This window comes from Cervus canadensis, chromosome X, assembly GCF_019320065.1.
Source record: "Cervus canadensis isolate Bull #8, Minnesota chromosome X, ASM1932006v1, whole genome shotgun sequence".
In the NCBI taxonomy this organism is placed as follows: domain Eukaryota; kingdom Metazoa; phylum Chordata; class Mammalia; order Artiodactyla; family Cervidae; genus Cervus; species Cervus canadensis.
In genome coordinates, this window is record NC_057419.1 from 18,997,540 (window position 1) to 19,024,049 (window position 26,510).

The 26,510-nt window shown below is 39.8% G+C and overlaps 1 protein-coding gene across 4 annotated transcripts; it reads left to right on the forward strand.

Annotated features, from left to right (window-relative positions):
* Positions 1 to 1,157: 1,157 nt before the first annotated feature.
* ZRSR2 (zinc finger CCCH-type, RNA binding motif and serine/arginine rich 2) lies at positions 1,158 to 24,819 on the forward strand. Of its 4 annotated transcripts, XM_043458547.1 has the most exons (14): positions 1,158 to 1,173; positions 1,879 to 1,958; positions 2,177 to 2,222; positions 5,533 to 5,623; positions 6,386 to 6,438; positions 7,026 to 7,114; positions 10,776 to 10,884; positions 11,235 to 11,321; positions 14,403 to 14,441; positions 15,036 to 15,154; positions 19,839 to 20,052; positions 20,987 to 21,042; positions 21,965 to 22,074; positions 24,091 to 24,819. In XM_043458547.1, the coding sequence occupies exons 6-14, from the start codon at positions 7,089 to 7,091 to the stop codon at positions 24,570 to 24,572; spliced, it is 1,242 nt and encodes a 413-aa protein (XP_043314482.1). In that variant the 5' UTR covers positions 1,158 to 1,173; positions 1,879 to 1,958; positions 2,177 to 2,222; positions 5,533 to 5,623; positions 6,386 to 6,438; positions 7,026 to 7,088; the 3' UTR covers positions 24,573 to 24,819. The 4 variants fall into 4 exon arrangements, with proteins under 4 accessions (XP_043314482.1, XP_043314481.1, XP_043314479.1 ...); XM_043458546.1 differs by lacking the exon at positions 6,386 to 6,438; XM_043458545.1 differs by lacking the exons at positions 1,158 to 1,173; positions 6,386 to 6,438 and adding an exon at positions 1,432 to 1,485.
* Positions 24,820 to 26,510: the final 1,691 nt, after the last annotated feature.

Consider the following 26,510-nt stretch of genomic DNA (forward strand, 5'->3'; position numbering starts at 1 on the left):
GGGACTAGGGAAACAGGCAGCTTAGTAATTGGGTATCTCAGTAATTTTGATTTGGATGAGAGAGGAACAAAGACAAGCCAGGAAGGAAGTTATCCAATTATTAAAAGAAGGGGGTTGTTAATCCTTTTGCAGTTGCAACGTGTCCTTGGGAGAAACGTTTTTTCTTGGTCTTACGTGTGTAAACCACAGTCTAATTATTAGCAGGATTGATTTTGCTTTCTCAATCTCTTACTCTTGTTGCCCCAGTTTAATTCCTTGTTACTTCTCACCTAGATTGCTTTATTATGGCTGTATCCTTTATACTGCAAACCAGTCACTTACCTAAAAGACAAATACGATCACAAAAACCTCAACTCAACTTGCAACGGTTCCCTATTCCCTAAAGAGCATAATTAAAGCTTTTGGGAATGGCCCTTCCCCATAACCTAGCACCAGCCACCTCTATCGCTGTATTCCTTGATACTCTCATATTGCCCTTTATACTCGATGGCCAAAATTCTCGCGGTTCTGGCAGATTCCACGTTGTTTCATCGCTCAGTGCCTTCGCTTGTGCTGATTTACCTGCAAGTCCATTCCCAGACTTCTCCACCTGAGTAATAGCCCTTCGTGCCTGGGTGCTAAATAGCTTTAGTAGTGTTAGACGCTTTGTTACCCTATGGTCTGTGGCCCACCAGAGTCCTCTGTCCATGGGATTCTCCAGGATACTGGAGCGGTTTGCCATTTCCTATGTCAGGGGATCTTCCCCACCCAGGTATTGAACCCACGTCTCTTTCCTGCATTGGCAGGTGGGTTACCCAACTGCCTTCAAAACAACTCAGGCATTAGAAAGCTCTCCTTGAATTCCCAAGTGGCCTATGTAATGTAAACTGAGTTGCCTATATCATATAATCTTATTTGTGAATTGGTCCTTCTCTGTCTCTAGGTTGGAAATTCCTTGGGAGCAGAGGTTGCACCTCTGTAGCCTCTAGAGCCGGCAGGTGTCAGTGGAAGGGGGAGGACTGGAGGGCTGTCTGAGGCGACGATAAGTGAAACCACGAATGGAGGCACAGCCTCGGACTGGAAAGGAAGGCTAGCCGCGTTGTTTAGGATGAGGCTTCGTGAATGGATGACAAGAAAAGGAGAGGTGTGACTAACTTCTTGGCCACAAAACACCTCACAACGAGTTGGGGAGAGGTAATGATAACGCACTGGGGAAGCGCTAGGAGAGAAGAATTACTTGCAGGGCGGGGTAGGTGCCCCAGAGGATTTTTCGGGAAGGAGACATTTAGTTGTGCAGACTTCGGGAACACGAGCCACCTACCCCGGCCTTTAGTCTTTGGTCAGTCGGAGCAGAGAAACGCTCCCCTCCACGCCCTCGCGAGAAGCCGCGCAGCAACTGCGCCTGCGCTCGTCCTCAAGCCCGCCTTTTCCGGCCGGCTCCTGTGGGCGTGGCGGCGCTGGCAAGATGGCGGCGCCCGAGAATATGCTGTTTTCGGAGAAGCTGAGGTGAGCTGGGTTAGGAGAGATGAGCTGACGAGAAAAGGGGACGGAGCAGACCGAGGCTGGGCATGGAAGATGTGCAAGCATGAAGTAAAGGGGGAGCTGGGCCAAGCAGACGAGCCACCGCGGCAGCTCTATCCTTTCCCTGGGCGCGCCTGAATTACCAGTGGGCATCTGTGGGCTCAGGGAGGCGAGAAGGGGAGCAGAGGGGGATGGAGAAGACCTGCCATGTGCGCATGGGATGGCGAGGCGGTGGTAAAGGCATGTTCTGTAATTAAAACGCGGGAAGCAAGATTTCACTGTTGGAGTTCCTATCACTGGGCGCGGAGGAGAGGGGAGCTCAGGCAGTGCTGCAGTTGCGGTCGCTGACGCTGGAGTGTGTGTGTCTTGTTTTTCCAGCCACAAAAAGTACAGGGCCGCCCTGAAGAAGGAGAAACGAAAGAAACGGCGACAGGAACTCGCTCGACTGAGAGACTCTGGTAATGGACTTACTTGTTTTCTGTGTATGAAATTGCTCCCGCGACTCTCGTCCAAGTACTGTTAGCAGATACACAGTTGCTTGTGGCCATGACCCCTCAAAAAGTTGTTAGACCCATATCAGAAACAATGGTAAAAGTTCTCAAGAGGGGGAAGAAGTCATGGTGAATCATCACCCACTGATTACGTGGAAGTATTTATAAAGTATCTAATATTACAGGTGCAGGCATCATGAATTACAGCAGCTAGCACAGCCCTTGCACATAGTAAGTATTCAGCGAATATTTTTCTTTGTAAAACCAGCAGGATTCGAGGGGTTTAGACATTTTGCAAGTTTTTCTCAAACTACACTAACGTGAGAGACCCCTTGTTCATCTTATTTAAATACAAACAGATAAAATTAATTATGAAACTTGGTTTTTGGTTTGGCCACACTGCGTGGCATGTGGGGTGTTAGTTTCCACACCAGGGATGGACCCCATGTCCCCTGCAGTGGAAATGCGGAGTCTTAACCACTCGACCGCCAGATAGGCCCCTATATCTACATTTGTGTAATGTTAGGGATGATGGGCGGAGGAGGCAATGGCACCCCACTCCAGTGTTCTTGCCTGGAGAATCCAGGGACGGCGGAGCCTGGTGGGCTGCCGTCTATGGGGTCTGACAGAGTCGGACACGACTGAAGCGACTTAGCAGCAGCAGCAGCAGGGATGATGAGAAACAGATGCTCAGGACATTAACATGGTACTGAGTGGAGTTTGGAATGCTACTACTACTATTGCCATGTGGTTATTTATCACTTTTTCTTCCTATTAAAATACTGTGGGAACCTTCATCTGTACTGGTGGTGGCCCTCACATGGCAGAATCTAATGTCTGTTTATTAAACCTACCTGTTTAATGACCTTAGTTGTAAAGTTATATAGTAGTAATAAATGCACATGGAAGCACTAAAATAACACAGGAGTACTGAGTTAAAATGGTTGTCATGTACATTAACCAGAATATGCCTAGTAAATTATCCTGGACAGTTCTTGAAGTCCACAGACCATGGCCTCAAGGAACCAGGATTTTTGGACCTTGAGAAAAATAGCCATAGAGATTTTATTTATCATTAGAGTTGCCCAGAAACTGTTTAAGTAGCAATACTTGGGATATTTAGAGTGAAAGGAACAGTGCATTGCCCTGCAGCCTGTATTACTATCTCTTTTTTAATTCAAAACTGGTCCACTTGAGACAGGATAAAGCATCAGGGATAAAAGGAGAAACAGGGTAGATTGGCATTATTGATGCCCTTAGTAATTCCCCACCCTCCTTAAAGTTCTCGGTTTCCTTACTATGCTAACCTGTTTTCTTGTAACATGCCCCAACTTTTTAAAAGTCTTTCTCTTTTTCTTTACATACTTCAATTCCAATGTATTGCATTGATATTTTTTATTCCCTTTTAACTCTGTAAAGCGCATTTGGAGTAAGCCTCTGAATAGGCAAGTGGATGTGTCCTTTGGCAGTTGATAGTCAGTTGAAGGATGCAGCTCACTGGTCTGCTCATGATTATATATGGTTAATGGCAGAGCCACAATGAAGCACTTGCCCCTGGATGACTGCTCCTGCTTTGGCCTACTCGAACTCACAATTTTTTACTTAGTGGTGCTTCATGAATACTGTGGTCAACAAACACTGCTGTGGGTTGTAGCACACTTGGATGTCCAAACATTACCCAGAAGATTAGAATATAGAAATATTCTGTAAGAATTGCTCTAGAGTGAATTGGCAAGTGATTGGTAGAAATTTCTGGATTATCAACCTCTCTATTACAGGTAGCTTCTTTAGCACCCAATTCAACTTGAAATAACCTGAAATAAGCGGCATTACCAGAAATTAAGGTAACATGAAGGAAAAATGGAAGCTGGAAAACTGAATGATTCCATATATAGTTACATGTATAATACAGTTAGATACACTCTTGCCCCTTAAACAGCGTGGGTTTTGAACTGCGCACGTTCACTTATATGTGGATTTTCTTCAGCAGTAAATACTATTGTACTACATGGTCTGCAGTTGGGTGAATCCAAGGATGCAGAACTGCAGATATGGAAGAACTGTGAATGTGGAGGGCTGACTTTAAAGTTATACATGGATTTTCAACTGCATAGAGGGCCAGTGCCTGTAACCACCGCATCATTCAGTGGTTCAGTACTGTAGTTATCTAGGACTAGGTGAGCCTTTGGTTAGACCTATACTTAATATGGGCTTCCCAGGTGGCTCAGACAGTAAAGAATCTGCCTGCAGTGTGGGAGACCCAGGTTCTATCCCTGAGTCGGGAAGATCCCTTGGAGAAGAGAATGGCTACCCACTTCAGTATTCTTGCTTGGAGAATTCCATGGACAGAGGAGCCTGTTGGGCTACAGTCCATGAGATCGAAAAGAGTTGGACACAACTGAGTGACTAACACTTTTCACTTTTTAAATACTTAATGTATGTGACAGACATTATATTTTTCCATTTAGCCTGAGATCTTCTGTTATAGTTCTTAAGATCACTGCAGTTTTCCTCCTTTTTTTTCTCCCCACAAATTTAAATTTTGAGTAGAAGAAGATATAGATTTTAATTATATTAGGACTTATTTTCCCATGTTTTTACTTTGAAAATGTTCCAATGTACAGAAAGTCGAAATGTACGGTAGACATCCATGAACCCTTTGCCTAGGTTTGTCAGTTGTTAACATTTTGCCTTACTTTCTCTGTATATAGATAGATAGACACATGTACAAATTTTTTCTGAACCTTTTGCATGTCAGTTACATATACATAGCCCTCACCCCTAAATACTTAAGCCTGCATCTCTTAAGAATAAGGCCACGATACTAAACAAATAAAGGAGTAGTAATTCAGCAATATGATATACACAGACCATATGTAAACTTTCCCAGTTCAAGTTTGGTTATTTTGAAAAGCTCAAGCCAGTTGTTTTGTGGAATGCCCTGCATTCTAGATTAGTACGTCTTCTGAGTATCCTCAGGTACACTCTGTGGCAAAATACTACACAGTTGATGCTTTATAGCTCTCATTGCATATATCTGGGGCCTCTCATGTCAAGTTGTTCCACTCCTAGTGATGCGAAGTGTGGTCAAAGTGTTGCCAATCGGATGGCTCCACTGTAATAGATATTTCCCCCTTTGTAATTAGTATTCATCTGTAGGCTGGTATTCTGAGATAGTGTAAATAAATATCCTCTTCCCAACAGTTAGTTCCTACAGTGGGGTACAGCAGTGAGGACTGTTCTGCTTAAGTCTTTCTACACTTTTCAGTTGCCATTCTTCTATAAAGATGGATGTTCCCTCCCATATCTCACCATTTTAGGGGGTATCAGTTTAATGTGTTAATCTACTACCATTATTGTTCTTTTCAATGTTCACATTGTTCCAATTTGGGTGGTTGGGGCCCTTTATTGTTAGAAAGTTTTAAAAAGAGGTTTGTACCATAATTGTAAAGATAAAAAATTTATATAATTTTTTTCCTGAATTATTGACCAAGGCTTTGTAATACACGGATAGTGTTCTAAAACATTTACATTCCTTTAGGACTCTCACAGAAGGAGGAGGAAGAGGAGGCAGTGGCAGATGCTTTTACTGAAGAACAAGAAGAAGAAGAGAGGCTATTGGAAAGAGAGAGGTCAGCACTGATTGAAGCTCTTTCTGCAAGCCCAGTTCTTTTACTTGAATATCCTAAGTCTTTGCTAACTAGGACAGGTCTTCTTTACACAATCTTATACAAAATAGATCTTGTAAAATGCCTTGGATAAGCTGTTTAAATCTCTAGTTGATGGGCTGATACAAGATGTTGTCTTTAAAAAAAGTTTTTTCACTCTTTTGCTAATTTGTAAATGGTTTTTGGAAAAAAAAATCCAGATAATTAGTAAGTGTAAACAGTGAAAAGACTTCAATAAACTCCACATACCTAAAGATAGCCACTGTTAAGAAGGTAAGAAAGAAACTGTAGATGAATATATATATATATATTTCTTTCGTGGGATGATATTTATACATATTTTTCTATAGATTGTTTTTTTCCACTAAGTGTATAGGACATTTACTTCAATGTTGATACAGAGATCTAATTGAACCATTTCAATAGCAACACAGTATCCATTGTATGACTAGCATAATTTATTCCCTAGTCATAATTTATAGGTCTCTACTGATGAATGTTTAGTTCTCTAAATAAATGTTATTTACTGTTAAATCACATTCATTTACCATGGTATTATTAATTTACTGTCATTTACTATTTGTTATTTATTTACATTCAGGCTTTTTACTATTATTAAAAAAAGTTGCAGCAAGTATCCATGATTATATATCCTCGGTATTGTCCTATTATTTCCTTAGAAAAATGCCAAGAGGAAAAGTGCACATAAAATGCACTTTTTTGCAGGTAGAAAGAGCATCCCGGTTTGCAGTTCGCCACCTTTCCAAGAGTGAATCAAGGTGCCCGTCTCTCCATACTGTCACTCACAATAGGCATTATCAATTCTTAAAACTTCTATAGTAAAAAGTTATTTCTCATCGTTTCAAATGTACATTTAAAAAAACCTTTCATTAGAGTACAGTTGATTTACAATGTTGCATTACTTTCTTCTGTATAGCAAAGTGAATCAGTTGTATGTATACTTATATCCACTCCTTTTTTAGATTCTTTTCCCATATAGGTCATTACAGAGTATTGAGTAGAGTTCAGATATATACTACTTAATTCATAGGTTGAGTATCTTTTTATATATTATCTATTTGTAGATTGCTTAAACCTTTCTCTTTGGGGATACATTTTTTTTTTGTAATGTAAGCAGTGTTATTACTTGATTAAGGATATTATTCCTATATCTGTCATGTGTGTGATGTATATTTTTTTCATTTGTCATCAGTCCTAACTTAGATTCCAGTGTTAGTTACTTAACTTGATTTCCATGTTGTTAATTTCATCATGATATCTGGCCTTGGTGTCTGACTTCAAAAGGCCTTCCCCAGCACAAGATGACAAAAATATTCTGCTCTTTTTTTCTTTTGATATTTTTCAGGGAGTAGTGTTTTGTTTACTGGGCTTTTTTAAAAAGTGGTACACAATAATAGGAATTTGCTTAATGCTACTCAACTGTACACTTAAATGGTAAGTCTTATGATATATATACTTTGCCACAACAAAAAATAAATAATATTTTAAAGGAAAAAAAACTTGATAGACCCTCTCCAGCTATTTAGTGTGTTCACTGGTAATGTTGCTTCTTTTCTTGTAATTAATTCCTATTACCTGCCTAAGCACATAAGTAGGTGGAAATATCAAAGTGCTAGGGGGAAAAAAAGGTAGTGGTGATGGGAAACATGGAGTTGGATTCAGCCAGATCTGCATTCCATTCTTGGCCCTGCTACTTACTAGCTGTGTTCAAGTTGCTTAATCTCTCTAAGCTTCAATTTCTTTACCCTAAATAGGGACATAAACAGGGACTTCCCTGGTGGTCCAGTAGTTAGGACTCCCTGGTTGGGGAACTAAGATCCCGCATGCTGCATGGCGTAGCCAAAAAATATGATAATAATAATCATGAGATTAATAAGGTGGTAAATGTATAGTGCTTAACATAGTGTGAACAGATAGGAGGTGCTATAATAACTCTGGTTGTTGTTATTAGAGATTTCTGTCATGATGAAGATAATATGTGTAGCATGAAAGAGGGAAGTCTTTTTTTTTTGCTTCCCCATGTACTTAGGTGCTTCTTTTAAATCACATACATGTGTCTTTGCGTTCCATTAATATTTGTTTATTTCTTTAAGAGTTGCATAATACTTTACTGTTGAAAAGCAGGATAATTATTTGAAAATACTGCACTTCATGAATCAGAGTTCTGCACACTGAAACATCTACATATACCCCATCACATACACAGAAACGCTGACATATGCAACATGCCAGTCTCTGCCATGGCTAAAAGATGGGTTCCTGGAATCTGTAGTTGGAAATGGAATACTTTCTCCCATCGTGTATTTGAAATTGCGGTTGGGTCCCCAGACTAGACATAAAACCTTATTTAAGTCCTGATGTCCCTGAAGTAATATAATATAGCACAGTTTCTCATATTTCATTTTCCTTTTACAAATTCAGTGGGACAATATACAGTCTAGATTATAAGCACCAAATTGGCTAATAAACTTTTGAAATATAACCTTTAAGTTGGAAACTTGTGGTATTGGATATCTGAGATGCCATTTTAATACAAGATCACTCTTTATAACTGGTCATTTCTAAACATAAACTAGACACCCACGCATTTTTTTTAAATTCTTTGTCATCTGTTCTTAAAACCTGTAGGTTTATTTTAAAGACGTGATCATAATATAGTTCTCTTTTGCTTGAGGCAAACCAAATCTCTGAACTGTAAAGAATAGCAGTCCAAGGGTTAGAGCAGGAGATGCCAGGTCATGCTACAATCCTGCATTTGGCACTTTTAAAATGCATGGAACAGGAAGGGTAATACTTTCTGAATGTGAAAAGCTGGATGTTACTCACTTATTGGCACCTAAAGGTTTGTGACATCGTATAAGAGACAGGGATCAAGACCATCCCCAAGAAAAAGAAATGCAAAAAAGCAAAATGACTGTCTGAGGAAGCCTTACAAATAGCTGTGAAAAGAAGAGAAGCGAAAAGCAAAGGAGAAAAGGAAAGATATACCCATTTGAATGCAGAGTTCCAAAGAATAGCTAGGAGAGATAAGAAAGCCTTCCTCAGCGATCAATGCAAAGAGATAGAGGAAAACAATAGAAGAGGAAAGACTAGAGATCTCTTCAAGAAAATTAGAGATACCAAGGGAACATTTCAAACAAAGATGGGCTCAATAAAGGACAGAAATGGTATGGGCCTAACAGAAGCAAAAGATATTAAGAAGAGGTGGAAAGAATACACAGAAGAACTATACAAAAAAGATCTTCACGACCCAGATAATCATAATGGTGTGATCACTCACCTAGAACCAGACATCCTAGAATGTGAAGTCAAGTGGGCCGTAGGAAGCATCACTACAAACAAAGCTAGTGGAGGTGATGGAATTCCAGTTGAGCTAGTTCAAATTCTAAAAGATGATGCTGTGAAAGTGCTGCACTCAATATGTCAGCAAATTTGGAAAACTCAGCAGTGGCCACAGGATTGGAAAAGATCAGTTTTCATTCCAATCCCAAAGAAAGGCAATGCCAAAGAGTGCTCAAATTACCACACACGTGCACTCATCTCACACACTAGCAAAGTAATGCTCAAAATTCTCCAAGCCAGGCTTCAACAATACGTGAACCATGAACTTCCAGATGTTCAAGCTGGTATTAGATAAGGCAGAGGAACCAGAGATCAAATTGCCAGCATCTGCTGGATCATCGAAAAAGCAAGAGAGTTCCAGAAAAACATCTATTTCTGCTTTATTGACAAAGCCTTTGACTTTGTGGATCACAATAAACTGTGGGAAGTTCTGAAGGAGATGGGAATACTAGACCATCTGACCTGCCTCTTGAGAAACCTGTATGCAGGTTAGGAAGCAATAGTTCAAATTGGACATGGAACAACAGACTGGTTCCAAATAGGAAAAGGAGTACCTCAAGGCTGTATATTGTCACCCTGCTTATTTAACTTATATGCAGAGTACATCACGAGAAACACTGGGCTGGAAGAAGCACAAGCTGGAATCAAGATTGCCAGGAGAAATATCAATAACCTCAGATATGCAGATGACACCACCCTTATGGCAGAAAGTAAAGAAGAACTAAAGAGCCTCTTGAAGAAAGTGAAAGAGGAGAGTGAAAAAGTTGGGTTAAAGCTCAACATTCAGAAAACTAAGATCATGGCATCCGGTCCCATCACTTCATGGCAAATAGATGGGAAACAGTGGCTGACTATTTTTTTGGGCTCCCAAATCACTGCAGATGGTGATTGTAGCCATGAAATTAAAAGACGCTTATTCCTTGGAAGGAAAGTTATGACCAACCTAGACAGCATATTTTAAAAAGCAGAGACATTACTTTGCCAACAAAGGTCTGTCTAGTCAAGGCTATGGTTTTTCCAGTGGTCACGTATGGATGTGAGAGTTGGACCATAAAGAAAACTGAGCGCAGAAGAATTGATGCTTTTGAACTGTGGCGTTGGAGAAGACTCTTGAGAGTCCCTTGGACTGCAAGTAGATCCAACCAGTCCATCCTAAAGGAGATCAGTCCTGGGTGTTCATTGGAAGGACTGATGTTGAAGCTGAAACTCCAATACTTTGACCACCTGATGTGAAGAGCTTCTCATTTGAAAGACCCTGATGATGGGAAAGATTGAAGGCAGGAGGAGAAGGGGACGATGGAGGATGAGATGGTTGGATGACATCACTGACTCAATGGACATGAGTTTGGGTAAACTCTGGGAGTTGGTGATGGACAGGGAGGCCTGGCATGTTGCGGTTCATGGGGTCGCAAAGAGTCGGACACGACTGAGCGACTGAACTGAAACATCACTGTGGCCAACCTAAAGAGAAAGCTAGAGTGTCATTGTTTTGTGTAAAGATGTTACAGTTAGGAAATTTAGAAGTAGTGATTTTACACTGTTTCCCTCTAGGAGGATAGTTGCTAAAATGCAGTGCTTTTCCAAGATCACTACTAATATATCCTGGTCCTCTTACCTCCACTTAACTGCTTTCTAGAAAATATCTTTCATGATACTTTCATCATTCACAAAATGTCATTTTACTGTCATATATGTTTGGATGTATTTGATTAGCGCCCATTCCTTTTATTTGATCACATCATTACATCAATAGGCAAAAATTACATGAGGAATGGTTGCTGCGGGAGCAGAAGGCACAAGAAGAATTCAGAATAAAGAAGGAAAAGGAAGAGGCAGCTAGAAAACGGCAGGAAGAACAAGAGGTATGGTACTAATCAGATAACCAGTTAACTAACTAGTAACCAAAATGACTCTCAGTGAGAGTTACATACCTTGAACTTTAAAAACCAGATGTTTAGGGCTTCCCTGGTGGTCCAGTGGCTAAGACTCTGTGCTCCCAATGCAGGGGGCCTGGGTTTGGTCCTTGGTCAGGGAACTAGATCCTGCGTGCTGCAACTGAGACCTGGTGCAACCATTAAAAAATGGGGAGGGATGTTGTTCATATTACCAATGTTAACATTTTCCATTGATTTGCCCCATATGCCAAATGTTGTAAAAACGTGAGTCTGAAAAAAATTACCTTTCTTCTTTTTATTTTTTTCCCTCTGTAAAGAGAAAGTTAAAGGAAGAATGGGAAGAACAGCAGAGAAAAGAGAGAGAAGAGGAGCAGCAGAAGCTACAGGAGAAGAAAGAAAGAGAGGTGATTCCTGCCACAGGAGGATAAACGCACTGCGTATCCTCTTAGTGGGTGGATGGGGTGAATGATGGGGTGGAACAATAAGCTATAGGCATATCAGGGTTTGAGCTTGGTGTTTTTCTTTAGAAAGAGTCATGTTTTTAGTTTGGATAAACACTAACATTTTCTTGATGCTTTTCTCTGGATGTTTGCTGTGGCAGATGCCTTAAATTAAGGTTTTTTCCACCAACTCTACCTATCTTATATACCTATATACCAGGGATTGGCCAGCTTTTTCTGTAAAGGGCCAGAGTAAATATTTCAGGCTTTATGGTCTGTATGGTCTCTGTTGAAAACATCCAATAGTGCCAGTGTCCCGTAAAAGCACCCATAGGTAACATACAAATAAAGGGTTGTGGCCAAATTCCAATAAAACCTTATTGTTTTATTGATAAAAACAGGCAGCTGACCCCTGCTTTACACTTTGTACCACTCCACAGCAGACAGTGTTTTTCTGAGGTTTTGTTGTATATGGGTTGACTTACCTAGTGAATACTATTTTTTATAGTTTCCACCTTTGTTTGATTCATAAGAGACTTCACTACTTTGGACATGTCAGCAAGAACTAATAGATTGAAAGAAATCAGAAGCTCAAGTATTGAGAGATTAGGAAATATTTTTTGTTATTAAGTTTTGACTTCTTTTCTAACTTGTGCTCTAAAGGCAGTTGTAAGTAACATAGTTGCTCACAAAAAAAGAATCTTAAGGTATTTGTATACATCTCTATCTTCTAGGATTGTTTTTAAAGATTGCTTTGGTCTGTTTTGCTGCTATTCCTTAACAGTGCATTTATTTCAAAGATATCACAGCTCATCTTTCCTTCACTGATTCATCAGGATGTATCTTTTCTGTGATATTGCTATATTTGAATAGCAGAAAATTAGGTAATCACCTGCTCATGGGAAAAATGCATTTGTTTACATCCTAGTCATAATGGGGTAGAAGCAACCTTTGTTTCTTGTGTCTCAGGCCATTGGTTAATTCCAGTGTAAATTTTAAACACCCTTACTTGAGTACTGCTTTCCAGATGAGGCAAGATCATGCTAGGTTTTTACGGGGCAGGAAAATTGTTTGGAGCTTGTCATATTTTTTTTTTTTTAGAGCGAGAGTAATAAATTTCTATTTTAACAGTGGAATGGTTTTCAATTGAGGTCTTTCTGGCACCAGATAAAAGCTAAAGTTTTTGTTTCAAAGGAAGTCTGGTGAGACATAAGGAGAAGCGGGTAAAATGAAGTCAATTCTAAGCATATATAAAGGGATCTGCATTCTGAGTTTCTGCTGTGAGCTAGATAGATGCTTCTCTGATAGTGGAGATAGGGCAGCTACAAAGATCTGTATTCATTGCGTTCCATTTCTTGAAGGGGAAACTGAATGATAAATAACCAAAAAGATCATTTTAGGTGCTTTAAGGTAATGGTATGTGGTAATGGAGAAGGCAATGGCACCTCACTCCAGTACTCTTGCCTGGAAAATCCCATGGACAGAGGAGCCTGGTGGGCTGCAGTCCATGGGGTCGCGAAGAGTCCGACATGACAGAGCAACTTCACTTTCATGCATTGGAGAAGGAAATGGCAACCCACTCCAGTATTCTTGCCTAGAGAATCCCAGGGATGGGGGAGCCTGGTGGGCTGCCATGTATGGGGTCGCACAGAGTCAGACATGACTGAAGTGACTTAGCAGCAGCAGCAACATGTGGTATAAAGAAAGAAAGAAGGTCACATGACAGACTGATTGCGGTAGGAAACTACGCCTTTCAATTGATTGCCTGTCAAGGAAGACTGCTCTGAGGAGGTGCCGATGTGTGAACTGACGGCTGAGTGTAGAGATCTTGGGGAGAAGGATTCCAGGCAGAGGCACGGAGGTCTGAGCCTGGAGCTGAAAGGAGGTCAGGATGCCTAAATCCTAGAGACCAAAAAGAGGAGAGCGACAGGGGTGGGCCCAAGTTCAGGAGGGTAGGCAGGGTCATTCATGTAAGGCCTGGGTGGGAAGGAGTTTGGATTTTACCTGAAGTGTCATGGGAAGCCATTAAAGAGTTTTGAAGCAGGGACTGACTTCATTTAATTTATATCTTTACCTTTAACAGATCATTCTAACTTTTGTATAAAGAATAGCGGGTGGTGGTTGGGAGTGATGACCAAGGAGGCAAGAGTAGAACTGTGGTGACCAGTTAGAAGGCTGCTGCTCCAAACAGGACATGATGGTGGTTTGGATGACAGTTGATGCTTAATACAGAGAAGTACACAGATTTGTAATGAGTCGTGGCAGTTAGCGGAACTCTAGCTGGTAGGCTGAATGGGCAGGAAGGGGAAAGGAGGAGAAGAGAATTCAAGCCATACGTTTTTAATTTGAGCATGTAGGCACATGCAGCTCTGTTTTCTGAGGTGAGGCATTTAGATGGGTGAGGGGTAGGGAAGAGTAGAGTTCCATTTTGAGCACATTAAGTTACTAAGGACCCTTACATGGCCAGGTAGTTAATCAAGTAAGCAGCTAGACATATGAGTCTTCTATGTATTGCTTTAAGGAACTAGGGAAAAGTCTGTCAAACATAATTTAAAGCTTATTTAAATGCCAAGGAGGTAAAATTTTACTGGCATAGTGCAGAACTGTGATACTGCCTTATCAGAAAGTTTGAGATTTTTCATCAGTCCCAGTTCCTACTGTTCATATCATAATGTAGCATCTGTTAAGTGTTTGTGATGTTTCAGCTACCATTGTCTTTTATGATATTCACTAGTACCTCAGCTTAAAAACTAGAATGTGGAATGTATGTTCAAATCTGCCAAATATTACTTTTACTGAAACTATTAGAAGACTATGTTTTCAAATGTTAGCTGTTTAATGTCCTAATTGAATGAAGATTCTCAGCTGTATGTCTTTTGAAAGCTTTTCAGAAGATCGTGCTATAGAAAGCAAATTACAACATGAAGCCTTTTGTGTGATGGGTTTTTTAAAATTGTTATACATGAGATTCTTAACCAGATAAACCAGATATGAGTTACCTGACTTCGAAGGTTTTCATTAGTCCTGTGTTTGCACCATTTGTAGGAAGCTGTGCAGAAGATGCTGGAGCAGGCTGAAAATGAGGTATTTTCAAAACCTTTCATTAACAATTTAAGGCCAATGAACATTTCTTTAAAAACACTATTTCCAGTAATGTTAATTTTGTGGTAAGTTACTTAGATACTGTCTGAATGTGGGATTCACATCTGAGGCTCTGTGATTTCTACAATAGCAACAACAAAAGTGAATTGATGAACAAAAGCAAAAATCACCCCTGTGGACTGGACCTGTTTATAATCCTTAAAGAATGTATAATCAGCCTCACACATTTTTATACCCAGATGGATGTTTTAACTTGATTCAGAGTAAATCACGGGATAGTTCCCTAACAAGTCCTTTGACTCTTTTCAGAATCGATGGACAGAAGGGAAACCTTGGTGGCTGCTCCTGGTAGCCGTGGCAATGCCTGATGCTGGACAGTGCCCGGGAACCAAGAGAGACACATAGCCCCTATCTCATGACAGTTGTTTGTAGAGTCTTGGTTGTGTGGCACAACTTAAATGTGTATATTTTTACAGGAATCTGTTTTTATTTTTGACCGAAATATTTGAATACCTTTTAAACATTTAATTCTTTGTGGATTTTTACATCAAATAAAGTTACGGTTATTTTCAACAGTTGGAAAATGGTGCCACATGGCAAAACCCAGAACCACCCACGGAATTAAGAGTAATGGAGAAAGATCGAGCTAATTGTCCATTCTACAGTAAAACGGGAGCATGCAGATTTGGAGATAGGTAACCAATTTTGTTTTATTGTGTCAGAGTTCAGTGACTCAAAACATCAAGGTTTCCAAGTTCCCTTTTGGGGAGCGGCACAGGCTGGAGTTTGAAATGTTCACGTTCATTCAGGCCTCTGCTATGTTCTTGCTGCTGCTCTAGTTCCCCAAGCTGAGTGTCCCCTGCTCCCCAACACCCCCCTCCCCGCCCGCCCCTGGGTGGGTTGGTCCAGTTCTCTGGCAGGGCTTCCTTTTCATTCCTCCCATAGCTGTCTGAGGACCTTTCACTTTTGTTTTCTTCCTGCGCTTATATTGGTCCACATGGGTGAACTGGGATGAGGAAATCTATTTCAAAAGATTGGAGCAGCCTGGCTTTACTTTTTGAATGGCAAACACTGTGCATGAAGAAGGCTTTAAAAACTGGCATGCCCAAAGGGATGTCTGTGAAAGACAGGATCTGAATGAGTAGAGAAAAATTGTAGTGCGCATTCTCAGTCTGCTCTGATTGAGGAACAGACGCAGGGTTCAGCATCTGGCTTTAGTGGCTATAATGGTGAGAAAGTTACTTAAGCCCTTTATGCCTTAGATTCCTCATCTGTAAAATGGAGATTAAAAGTAGTACCCCCCACCCCAAGGCAGTTGTGAGGCTGAAATCAGTGAATTCAGGGAAAGCAGGTTGAATATGGCAGGCCCATGGCAAGCGCTGTGTTTGCTGTTAATTTCTTTTTGTTACTGTTGCCATTATTCTCTGAGACCCTCTGGTTCCCTGCCTCTTTTGGATCAATGATTTTAAAACAGGACATTCACGTAGAAAACTAAGTGTTGATGTTTTGATTCATTTAGCAAATATTTAAATATCAACTGTATGGCAGGCAGTGGTGATTTTTATAATTTGGCTTGTTTATGAACTTAAAGTGGATAAATAATTCATAATGGTGAATAAATCCATCTGAGGCAAAATCTAATTATTACTTTTCATTCTGCAGAAGAAAAGATCTAATTATATCTTAGTGTCTTATTCATCATAAAAAGGGATATGTATTTAATGAGAAACTGTATGTTGTCTCTCATGTTTATTTTATTCATAAAATTATACATGCTGTGAGCTTTATTTCCTTCTTTGAAAATATGAACCTTCTCTAGCTTTCTCTTTCTTTTTAAATTTAAGCCGTCACATCATTTTACATTTTTTAAGAACAGTGGTTCTCAACCCTGGATTCCAACTAGAATCATCTAGAAAGCTTGAAAAAAATTACGTCTTATCTCAAATTGAGTAAATCAGAGTTTTTGAGACTTGGGCACCCTAATTTTTGAAATGTGCTCAGGTATTTGTAATGTGCCCCAGGATTCAGAGTCACTGATGTAGGATTTGTGACTCCTTTTATGTTTTATAGTTGGGATGCTATATGCCCGGAATATCTGTGAAAGTATTCACAGAATCTGGTCAATAGTGAAAGCCTCCTCTTGAGGAACTGGGCTCCTTTTCCTCCTCTTGAGGAAAAGGAAGAGAGAAAGACTTTATCCCCGTTTGTATCCTTATATGTTTAATTTCATCAAAATAGTAATGATTGATGTAAAACATCCCCCACCAAAGAAAAAAATGTACAGTGAATTACCTTTGAAAGACAACTGAGACTCAATATGAGTTCATATTTGCACTGGCAATGGGAGTGGGGGGGTGGGTTATTGAACCAAATTGTATGTAAAGTTTCCAAGCTGCAGAATTCCTCATTTATGGTATATCTCTAACATTTCCTTAAATGTGAAGGTTTGCAGTCATCGGATTCTGGATTCTTCTGTTGGGCATAAGTGAGAGAAGGGAAGATGTCCTAAATGGTTTCAGGAAATTGGTTGACAGGACTTATTTGTGAAAAGGAGAATGGACTGTCAGGCTCTCAAAACTCAGCCCTGAGAGCCATTTCAAGGAAATATTGACAGTAGTCAGATTAGTTTGTGAAGATTTCTTAATATATTCATAGGCATGTGACATTTCACCATCACAACTATCAAAAAAAAGTTTGAGATTGATTTGGATATTTTCATCACTCAGGTGATGAGTTGTGAAATAAGATTCCGTGAAACTAGCAGTTACAAAATCCAGTACCGTCCCTTCAAACAAAGCTGCTGCTCACCTTTCACAGAGAGCCCCAGTGACTTGCTCAAGATCATACAACTGTCCTTCTCTGTTAAGGTCTATCACATCAGCACACACTCGCATAACCTAAGCATCTCTTTGATCATTTTGTTTCTGTAATTAGTACAGAATTCAATTTTAGAACCTCTCTGAAGTTGATTTTTCTTAGAATCACAGCTTGGAGGGGAGCTCAGGTTTTTTTTTTTTTTTTTTTTTTTGGTCCTTAAAGAACATAATCACTGATGAAAAGTAAAATTCAATGACCAGAGTAGTTATTTATACCTCACTTATTTCCAGAAGTGATTTAAAGAAGGCTCATAGTCTACTACACTGTTTAATAAAATAAATAGAAAGCAAGGAAAGGAGAAGTGCATTACTGTGAATATACAGTACATTTGACTTTGGAGTTGTATCCATCCCACGCAGCAATGAGCTTTGTAGTTCTTACCAAAAAGGAAATGAGTGGGATCTCTGGAATGACAAATTTTCTAGGCATCAGAGTCCAAATGTTTTCCCATAGAATACTGTATAAAGATACTGAGTAGGAAGGTGGACAGTAACTTTCATGGATATTTTATTAACAGTTGCATATGTAATTTTCATGAGAATATTTCTCACAAAGACCTTCAGTAAATAATCACAGCCTAACTTTAGTGTGTAACTTCATTCTATAAAGAACAAAGGTAGTGAGTGCCTGGAGTTCTCCCCTGAGAAGAGAAAAAGAGGCATAGTCAGTTCTACCTGAGGGGGCATTTGGAGACCCATGCCATTTATTGGCTGACCTTCCAGTTTAGGTAATGTCCAACTACCTGATTTTGTGGCAGTCTTACTTGATTCAAGGATCTGAGTAATGGGTAAATAGCATGGCTAAACCGGGAGTTCCCAGACATGATTGACCTTAAGGACCAGGTGTAGAGTTACTTTGAAAACATGGGTTCCTCACTCTTTGAGGTCTGAACAGATTGATCTAGGGCAGGACCTAAGAAATCTCAGCTCTTCCCAGGTGATTCTAAGAATCACATGGGTTTGGGTACAACAGCTTTAGACTGCCTTCCCAGGTATCCCTTGTCTTAGCTGAATTTTCAGTATAGTAGGGCTGGCCTTAAATACACCCAGACTATGTGGACTGTCTCCAGGCCAAGTGGGATTTTTCCCTAGATGGGGAATTTGGCACTGTTCCAAAACTCACAAATGTTCATTTGACATCCTGGGTACTAGAGCCCAGTTCATTCAGATATAAGAATCCCATGAGAATTTTAACCTTGTTAAATTGGTTTTTCATATAATTCTGTATGTGCTTCATACTTGTAAAATTCTGGTTCTACTAACACTGCCAACTAGGTTGAATCCTTGTTCTTTTTTCTGTGGGCAGTTGTCCTTGGGAAGATGGATCTCATTACTAGGTCTTTGGCTGAATAATCTAGGAGATTCCTTTGGAAACTAGAAAATTTCACATTAATGAGCACTGATTGCACATTTCTGAGTTGGGCATGGTATGTGCAAGGCATTCTGTGTGCAGTCTCATCTAGGTGTACAGATGTATGTTACAGACAGTGGAAAGTAAACATGAGTTAAACATTTATTTCAGGGCCATTGTTTTTTTTCCTAACACTTGTTTTGTTCTTCAACTTTTTTTTCTTCAAGAGTTCTTGGGATTTTTTTTCTAAAAATTTTGTTGTAATTTTTAAGCTGGAAATTTAATCAGGAAAATTTGATGATTTGGAATCTTAAACTGTATTTTTTCCCTCTTCATTTTATTTGAGGAGAAAGAAAGAAAGAAGAAAGTAAACTCATATGAAAGATTTTTTTGTAAAAAATTACTCAGTTACAACCTGGTCTAGTTTAACTGTGAAAAGAAAATTGTTCTTCACAATGGTCAACCTCCTTCATTAAAGAGAAATTCCTTAACATTTACCACATCATATAACACATAAGCAGTGGACTGTGGATTAGCTCAGATCTCTGGGATCTTCTCTCCCCAGTCATGTAACTTGTGTGCTTTTCTAGGCCTCACTTTCTTTCTTTCAAAGTGGAGAAAATACTAGCCCTGGCTGTCATAATAGGTTGCAAGGATCAGAGGAAAGAATATAAAAATGCCATGAAAACTATGAAGTGCATTCCATTTAGCTAAAACTCTCCAAATACTCTGTTCTCTAAGTGTTGGGTTTGTTGGTGACTGTATGGAATCAGGATTGCACTGTTCTCACGTGTCCTGAGTCCCACGCACGGTGTCTCTGTGCCTGTCATCACTGTCTGTCATGCCCACGCAGCTTCTCTTTCCATGTGCTTCCATGTGTGTAAGGCTTTCTGAATTTCAGTAAAAGGCAGCTAAAATGACTCCTGAACTTGGAAATAATTCCCAACTGTACATTTTAATGAGATCCAGTATATTGGTCAGCTGTAGAACAGTTTTGTTAAGTGTTGATATTTAAAGTCTGAATGAGGTTTGTCATCTTACAGTTCAGTCAAAACAGCTAAGTTGCTCAAGTCTTTATCTCACAGTTTAATGCAGGTATCTTATATGTAATTTCTCACCGTTGGACTGCTGAAGTTTTTCCTTCATATGCAGGTGTTCACGTAAACACAATTTCCCGACATCAAGTCCCACCCTTCTTATTAAAAGCATGTTTACAACGTTTGGGATGGAGCAGTGCAGAAGGGACGACTACGACCCCGACGCAAGCCTGGAGTACAGCGAGGAGGAAACCTACCAGCAGTTCTTGGACTTTTATGATGACGTGCTCCCTGAGTTCAGGAATGTGGGGAAAGTGATCCAGTTTAAGGTGGGCATAGGCAGTGCACGTGAAGGAGGGACTGGTTTGCCTCCCTCTGAAGTACTAGGTGGGATGGGAAGGTGAGGGCACAGGCTCCGCCTGTATGTTATGTCCATGCATAATACATATATATATATTTTATGGCACACATATATGTGTATATGCCTGTCTGTGTATGGGCTTCCCAGGTGGTGCTAATGGCAAAGAACCTGCCTGTCAATGCAGGAGACATGAGAGATGTGGATTCAATCCCTGGGTCAAGAAGATCCCCTGAAGGAGGGCGTGGCAACCCACACCAGTATTCTTGCCTGGAGAATCCATGGACAGGGGAGCCTGGTGGCCTACAGTCCATAGGGTCACACAGAGTCGGGCAGACTGAAGCGACTTAGCATGCATGCACATGTATATGTGTGCTGTGGGTATTGGGTCTACGTAGATAGGGGTGCCTGTGTCTGTGTGTATTTGGAATGCGAAGGATTTGCCCAACCTCAGGGGAGTGCTGACCTATATGATGGAGGAGGGAGAATAGGATGGAAGGGCTTCAACTGGGTCTTTTTATGTTTTACGTATTTAAACATGCTCAGTCAAAAATGGAAAATGTTAGTATTAAATCTGGGTGATGTATATAAGGGCTGTTTACTAGTCTCTGTATTTTTTTTCTTTCTTTTTTTTTTAATAGTATATTTTTATGTGTGTGTGTGAAACATTTCATATCTTTGAACAAAAAAAGGATCAGGTAATTGCCTGCAACACTGCCATGTGCTGAAGTATGCCTTAAATAGATGTGAGCATGGGGTAGTATCTTAATTTTGAAATTTTTGATTGATAACACCTTATGGTAATGTTGGCCTGGACAGAAGTACGTATGATGACTGGAGGGCTTCTTTTCCTTAGGTTTTTGACTTTTTTTTTTTTTGTAAATCAGTTCTTCATTGCTCCTTAGGTCAGCTGCAACTTGGAACCTCATCTGAGGGGCAATGTGTATGTTCAGTATCAGTCGTAAGTATTCTGAACATAAACATCTTCACATTTTGTCACAGTGTTGTGACTTACATTGACATGTGGGATTTTTTCCCCCCTGACTATATAGCTTTCATATGCATGGTTTTGTTTTTTTTTTTTTTTTTTGGCCGCACAGTGTGGGGGCTGGGGGGGGCATGCAGGATCTTAGTTCCCTAACCAGGGATCGAGCTCGTGCCCCATGCATTGGAAGCTCAGTCTTTAAACCACTGGATCAGGGAAGTCCCTGCATGGTATTTTTAAAAGTGTAAATATTAGGAGCTGATCTAGAAATATAGAAAGGATTAGAAAATTATATATTTGTATTTCATTCTTTGTATACTTAGAGTTTTTAATCTTTTGCAATATAGTGAATTTTTTACTTATGTAATTTTAATAATTAAAACACAAACTGGAAAGGGATAACCAGACTAGAGAACAGAAAAGTATGAGAAATTAAAGCCCCAGATAATTTCAGTGTGCATTTTGTCTGCTAAGAGAGCAGTTAGTGTGTCATTTCTGCTCGTCATGCTGTTTGCCTGCATGGCGCCATGGCTAATGGGGTAAATTAACCATTGTAATAGGAAGGACAGCGATCTGAACTGAGAAAGAACAGGCGCTGACAGTGGAAAACACTTCTGCATTTTTAATGGTCCAGTCTTTTGGTTTAAGAAGCTTTGACTCAAGCTGATTTCCATGCATCAGAATCTCTGAGAGGTTAGTTTAAAAAAAAAGGTTTCTGAATAAATTGTGAGCTTCAGGAGCTTGAATGCTGTAATGAGGACTCCCTAGGTAACACAGAAGCAGTGAGCTTGGTGGCCCTCTGGTAAACAAGTACAAGAGTTAGTTAACAATAGGATTAATCTGCATTTCTACTTTAGAAAGTTACTCTAAAGTACATCCTTTAATTTGTGGTTTAAAGGGAAGAAGAATGCCAAGCAGCCCTTTCTCTGTTTAATGGACGGTGGTACGCTGGACGACAGCTTCAGTGTGAATTCTGCCCAGTGACCCGATGGAAAATGGCAATTTGTGGTAAATACAACATGATTTTTTTCCCCCCAACGGTTCCACTGTCATATAAAGTGATATTCTTGGGGGGAGAGGGGAAAGCAACCTTTTAAAGGAGTGGAGATTAGCTTTTGCCTCACCTGGTAGATGAACAGAGATCACTATATAAAGTACATCACGTTTTAGACCTGTAACCGACCTTATGGGTCACTTTATGGATGCAGTGACTGGGGGCACAATGTATAGGTGACAAGGTCAGTGCTCAAAGTCCTAGGCTCTGCAGGAAGCCTGAGAAGTTGTGTCTGTTTTCTATTTATTGGCTCCTCCCTTGAGCTGTTTTTTTTCCCCATCTCTATCCCTAATGAACCTTGTCATCTTTGCCACCTAAAACATTACCTGTAACACTTCCTGCATTATTGAAATACAAGCTTTTGTGCCTTAGAGATTGATTATAGCTTTGGAACCTGGTCAGGGCACATTCCGTCAGATTGACTCATCAGATAGTGGCTGCCGAATCAGGAAATGAATTAGTCTTTGAGTAGCTGGCAATTTTGAAGGGGTCATTCTGTTGTGATTTCTATCAAATAGGCTTAGCCAAACCATTTATTGTTGAAGTGCCCCGGAAGCTATGAGAAGAGCTGCCAGTGCCTTCAGGGGCCACTTCCCTTACCCTTTGCTTCACTTCGCTTTATACTCGCTTGCTTAAAATCTCCTATTTCAAAATCTGTAATTTATAAAGTCTGAATCTTTGGCAACCTGGTCTTAATGGTTGCTGTAACTGAAGTGGCGGGGCGGTGGGGGGAAGGAATTTAGAATTCCTTGCTTTGCTAAGCCAGAAGAACCATTATGCCTTAAAGACTTTGGGACTGAAAGAGATGGCTCTGTTTTCTCCATGAAGGCAGTTACTTTTGTCAGTTGCCAGGAATCCAGTGTGATTTCAGTGAGGTGCTTCTGAGTGTGACTAGTAACTACTGAGCATTTTTTGTGTCTTTTTTATTGGATTATTGGCCACTGTATATCATCTTTGGAGAGATGTCTCTTCAGATACTTTGCCCATTTTTCTTTTGTCTTTTTGTTATTGAGTTGTAAGAGTTCTTTGATATATTCTACAGACAGGTCCCTTATTGGAGATATGATTTGCAAATATTTTCTCCCATTATATAGATTGTCTTTTCACTTTGATGGTGTCCTTTGAAGCACAAAAGTTTTTAATTTTGATGACGCCCAATTCATCTATTTTTTCTTTTTTTTTGCTTGTGCTTTGGTATCGTATCTAAGAATCCATGTCAGCCCATGCCATGAAGATTTACTTGTATGTTTTCTTCCAAGAATGTATAGTTCCATAGCTTAGGTTTAGGACCCTGACCCATTTTGACTGACTTTTTGTATATAGTGTGTGGTATACAGGTATTTCATGTTTAACTCTTTTACATATTTAATTTACCGTTTTTTCAAAAAAGTTTGAAAATCTTCAAGGGATCTCTAAACTGTGCAAGTAGATTTCACTGTTGACAAAAATCTTTTGTATTAAAAGCACCTGATAAATTTAAAGCATTAGGCCAGTGTTTATCATCTTCTTGAAATGTAAGAAAATACAGGATCCTCTACTTACAACATGCTCTTTATTTTAGCCAGTGGCTCTGTCCTCCCACCACTGTGCCCTCAAAGCATGCTGCCACCAGGACTGCTGACCAGGGCTGGTTCTTCAGTGTTAGTTAGGGATCTACATTGTCAGTCAGCAGGATGGTAAAACAATAGAAAAAATAATAAATAATATGGTTGCCATTGGTTGGGTTGCACTCCACACCATAACCCAGTAGGGGAATGGGACATTCTGGTTAATTAAAAGTTCTGATCTATTACTTTTCACAGTGCCTTTTGTTAGAGCATTGAATATTTTTGAAATTCAGGGAACCCAAACTGTGAGGTCAAAGTATGTAAGGAGAAACTAGTCCTATCACAAGCGGACATCAGAAATGTACCTTGTGAAAAGGATGTAGTGCCAGCAGTAAACACCGTTTCCTCACTGTGCCATTGCAGGGTTATTTGAAATACAGCAGTGTCCCAGAGGGAAACACTGCAACTTCCTTCACGTGTTCAGAAATCCCAACAATGAGTTTTGGGAAGCGAATCGAGACATCTACCTATCTCCAGATCGGACTGGCTCCTCCTTTGGGAAGAGCTCAGAGAGGAGGGCGAGGCTGGGCCCCCACGATGACTACTACAGCAGGCCGAGGAGGAGGAGGAGCCCTGGGCCGGCCCACTCCTACAAGAGGAACGGGGAGGCCGACCGGAAGAGGAGGAGTAGTCATGGGGCCAAGAAATCGCACAAACACAGGTCCAGAAGCCGGGGAAGGCACAATTCCCGAAGCAGAGGAAGAAAAAGGGACCGCAGCCGTGGACGGGGCAGCCGGAGCCACAGCCGCAGGAGCCGCAGCCAGAGCTCCTCCAGGTCCAGGAGCCGTGGCGGGAGAAGGTCAGGGAGCAGAGACCGAACTCTTCAGAGCCCCAAATCCAAATAAACTTACTGTGTTTTTCAGTGATTGTACACCTTATTTATTATGGCGGCTACATACTTGGATGGAGGGCTCTTGGCTCATGTGGCTTAGCAAGTCTGGCGAAACCGTATGTAGACTGGAACCCTGTTTTAAAATATTTTTATTCTCTGATAATTCATATTGTGTTTAGTATAGAGAACCTAGAAAACATAAAATGTATACAGCCCCAAAATTACTTATAATCCTGACCCTTAAAGATAACCAATTAACACTGCAGTGTTACTTTAAGTCTTTTTTTCTGAGTATATGAGTGTGTACACATTTTTTTTACACAAAGATCATGGCTGTAATTGAAATGTTTTTTTCCCACACCAGACATTGTCCTATTTCATCAAGCCCTAGTCTGTTAGTTTTACTCACTGCATAGTGTGGCTCTATCAGTTTATTAAGCTATATCCCTATTGTTGGATTTTTAAGTTATTTTAAATTTTGCACTATTAAAGAATCCCATGCTATAAACAGTCCTGTGGTGGATTTTCTTAAATACTTTCATCCGTTTCTGATCATTGCCTTAGTATAAATTATATCAAGAGAAAGTATTTCCAAATTGCTGTCCATAAAGACTACAAAAAATTTTACACTGTCAACAATAAATTTTGCTGTTCCTATGCCAGATTAATCTTTGCCAGTTTGGAAAATTTTTGGTTTACTTATCTCTGTACATATAAGCTAAGCTAAGCCAAACACTTTGTCTTTAATGGGCATTCAGTTTGGTTGTTTGCCCTGTTGTTGGATTTTTTACATGTTAATAGCTGAACAGCTTTTTACTTTAAAATTCACTTTCTAAAAGTACTAAACAGTTGTTTCCTGTCCCTTCTCCCCTTCTCCCCCGTTGTGGTTTTCCATTTGGCCCATTTGGCCGTTCATCTTTTTTGTATTGTGTTACAGAGTTCATTGCTAAATATGCCAGATGCTAAAGCAATTCTGGTTTAAAAAAAAAAAGTGCTCAGAGAAACTTGTTGAAAAAAACAGTAGGGGATTCCCTGGTGGTCCAGTGGTTAGGACCCCTAGCTCTCACAGCCAAGGGTTTGATTCCCTGGTTGGGAAACTAAAATCGCACAAATTGTGCAGCACAGCCAAGAAAAAAAGAAAAATTGATTTGTTCCAGAATATAAATGCCTGTACCCTAATAAATGATTGAAAAATTTCTGTAAGTATCTACTGGATTCACTAATACTGAACAGTTCTCACTAAATTAAAAATTTTTCAATCCTTTCCTAAATACAGATGAGATAATAAAATGTGGCATTCAAAGCTGAACATTCATTTTAATAGATCAAGGAGGAAAAAACAAGATGAACATGAACTTGTTCTCAAGGTAACTGACTTATCCCCTCAAGTGTTAAAGGGATGCAAGGAAGTAGTTTTTAAACCACTGACTGGGTCATTACTCTTAAATATCCATCAGTCTTTTGTGTATTCGTTTGAACTTAAATTTGTATTTTTTTTAACTTATAATTTGATTACTATTTATGATTCAAAAATTGCAACTCTACATTGCCATTGGCCTATTTTCAGTGAAGAGATACCTGCATTGTTAGAGGCTCTTTAAATCTACACATATATTTTTTAATTGCACACATCTTTTATTTTTAGCAGACTAGCAACTTCGTTTGATATGGTAGTTTCCTCCTTCTTAAATATCCTTTTGATTATTTTCCTATAAAGATATTTTATTCCAGAAATTAGAGTATACTTTAAAAAAAACTCCACATTATTTTTATGTAACATTTCCTATCTGTAGTGAATAGGCAGCCCATTAATTATCAAGATAATCAAAGGTTTGCTTTGGTACTTATACTATGCAGTAATTTGTTTATACCCATCCATCTCAGCAAGTGTGCTAGTACCTCCAGTTTGTAGGTGGACTCCAGTTGAGTTAGGACACCTTTGATTACCTGG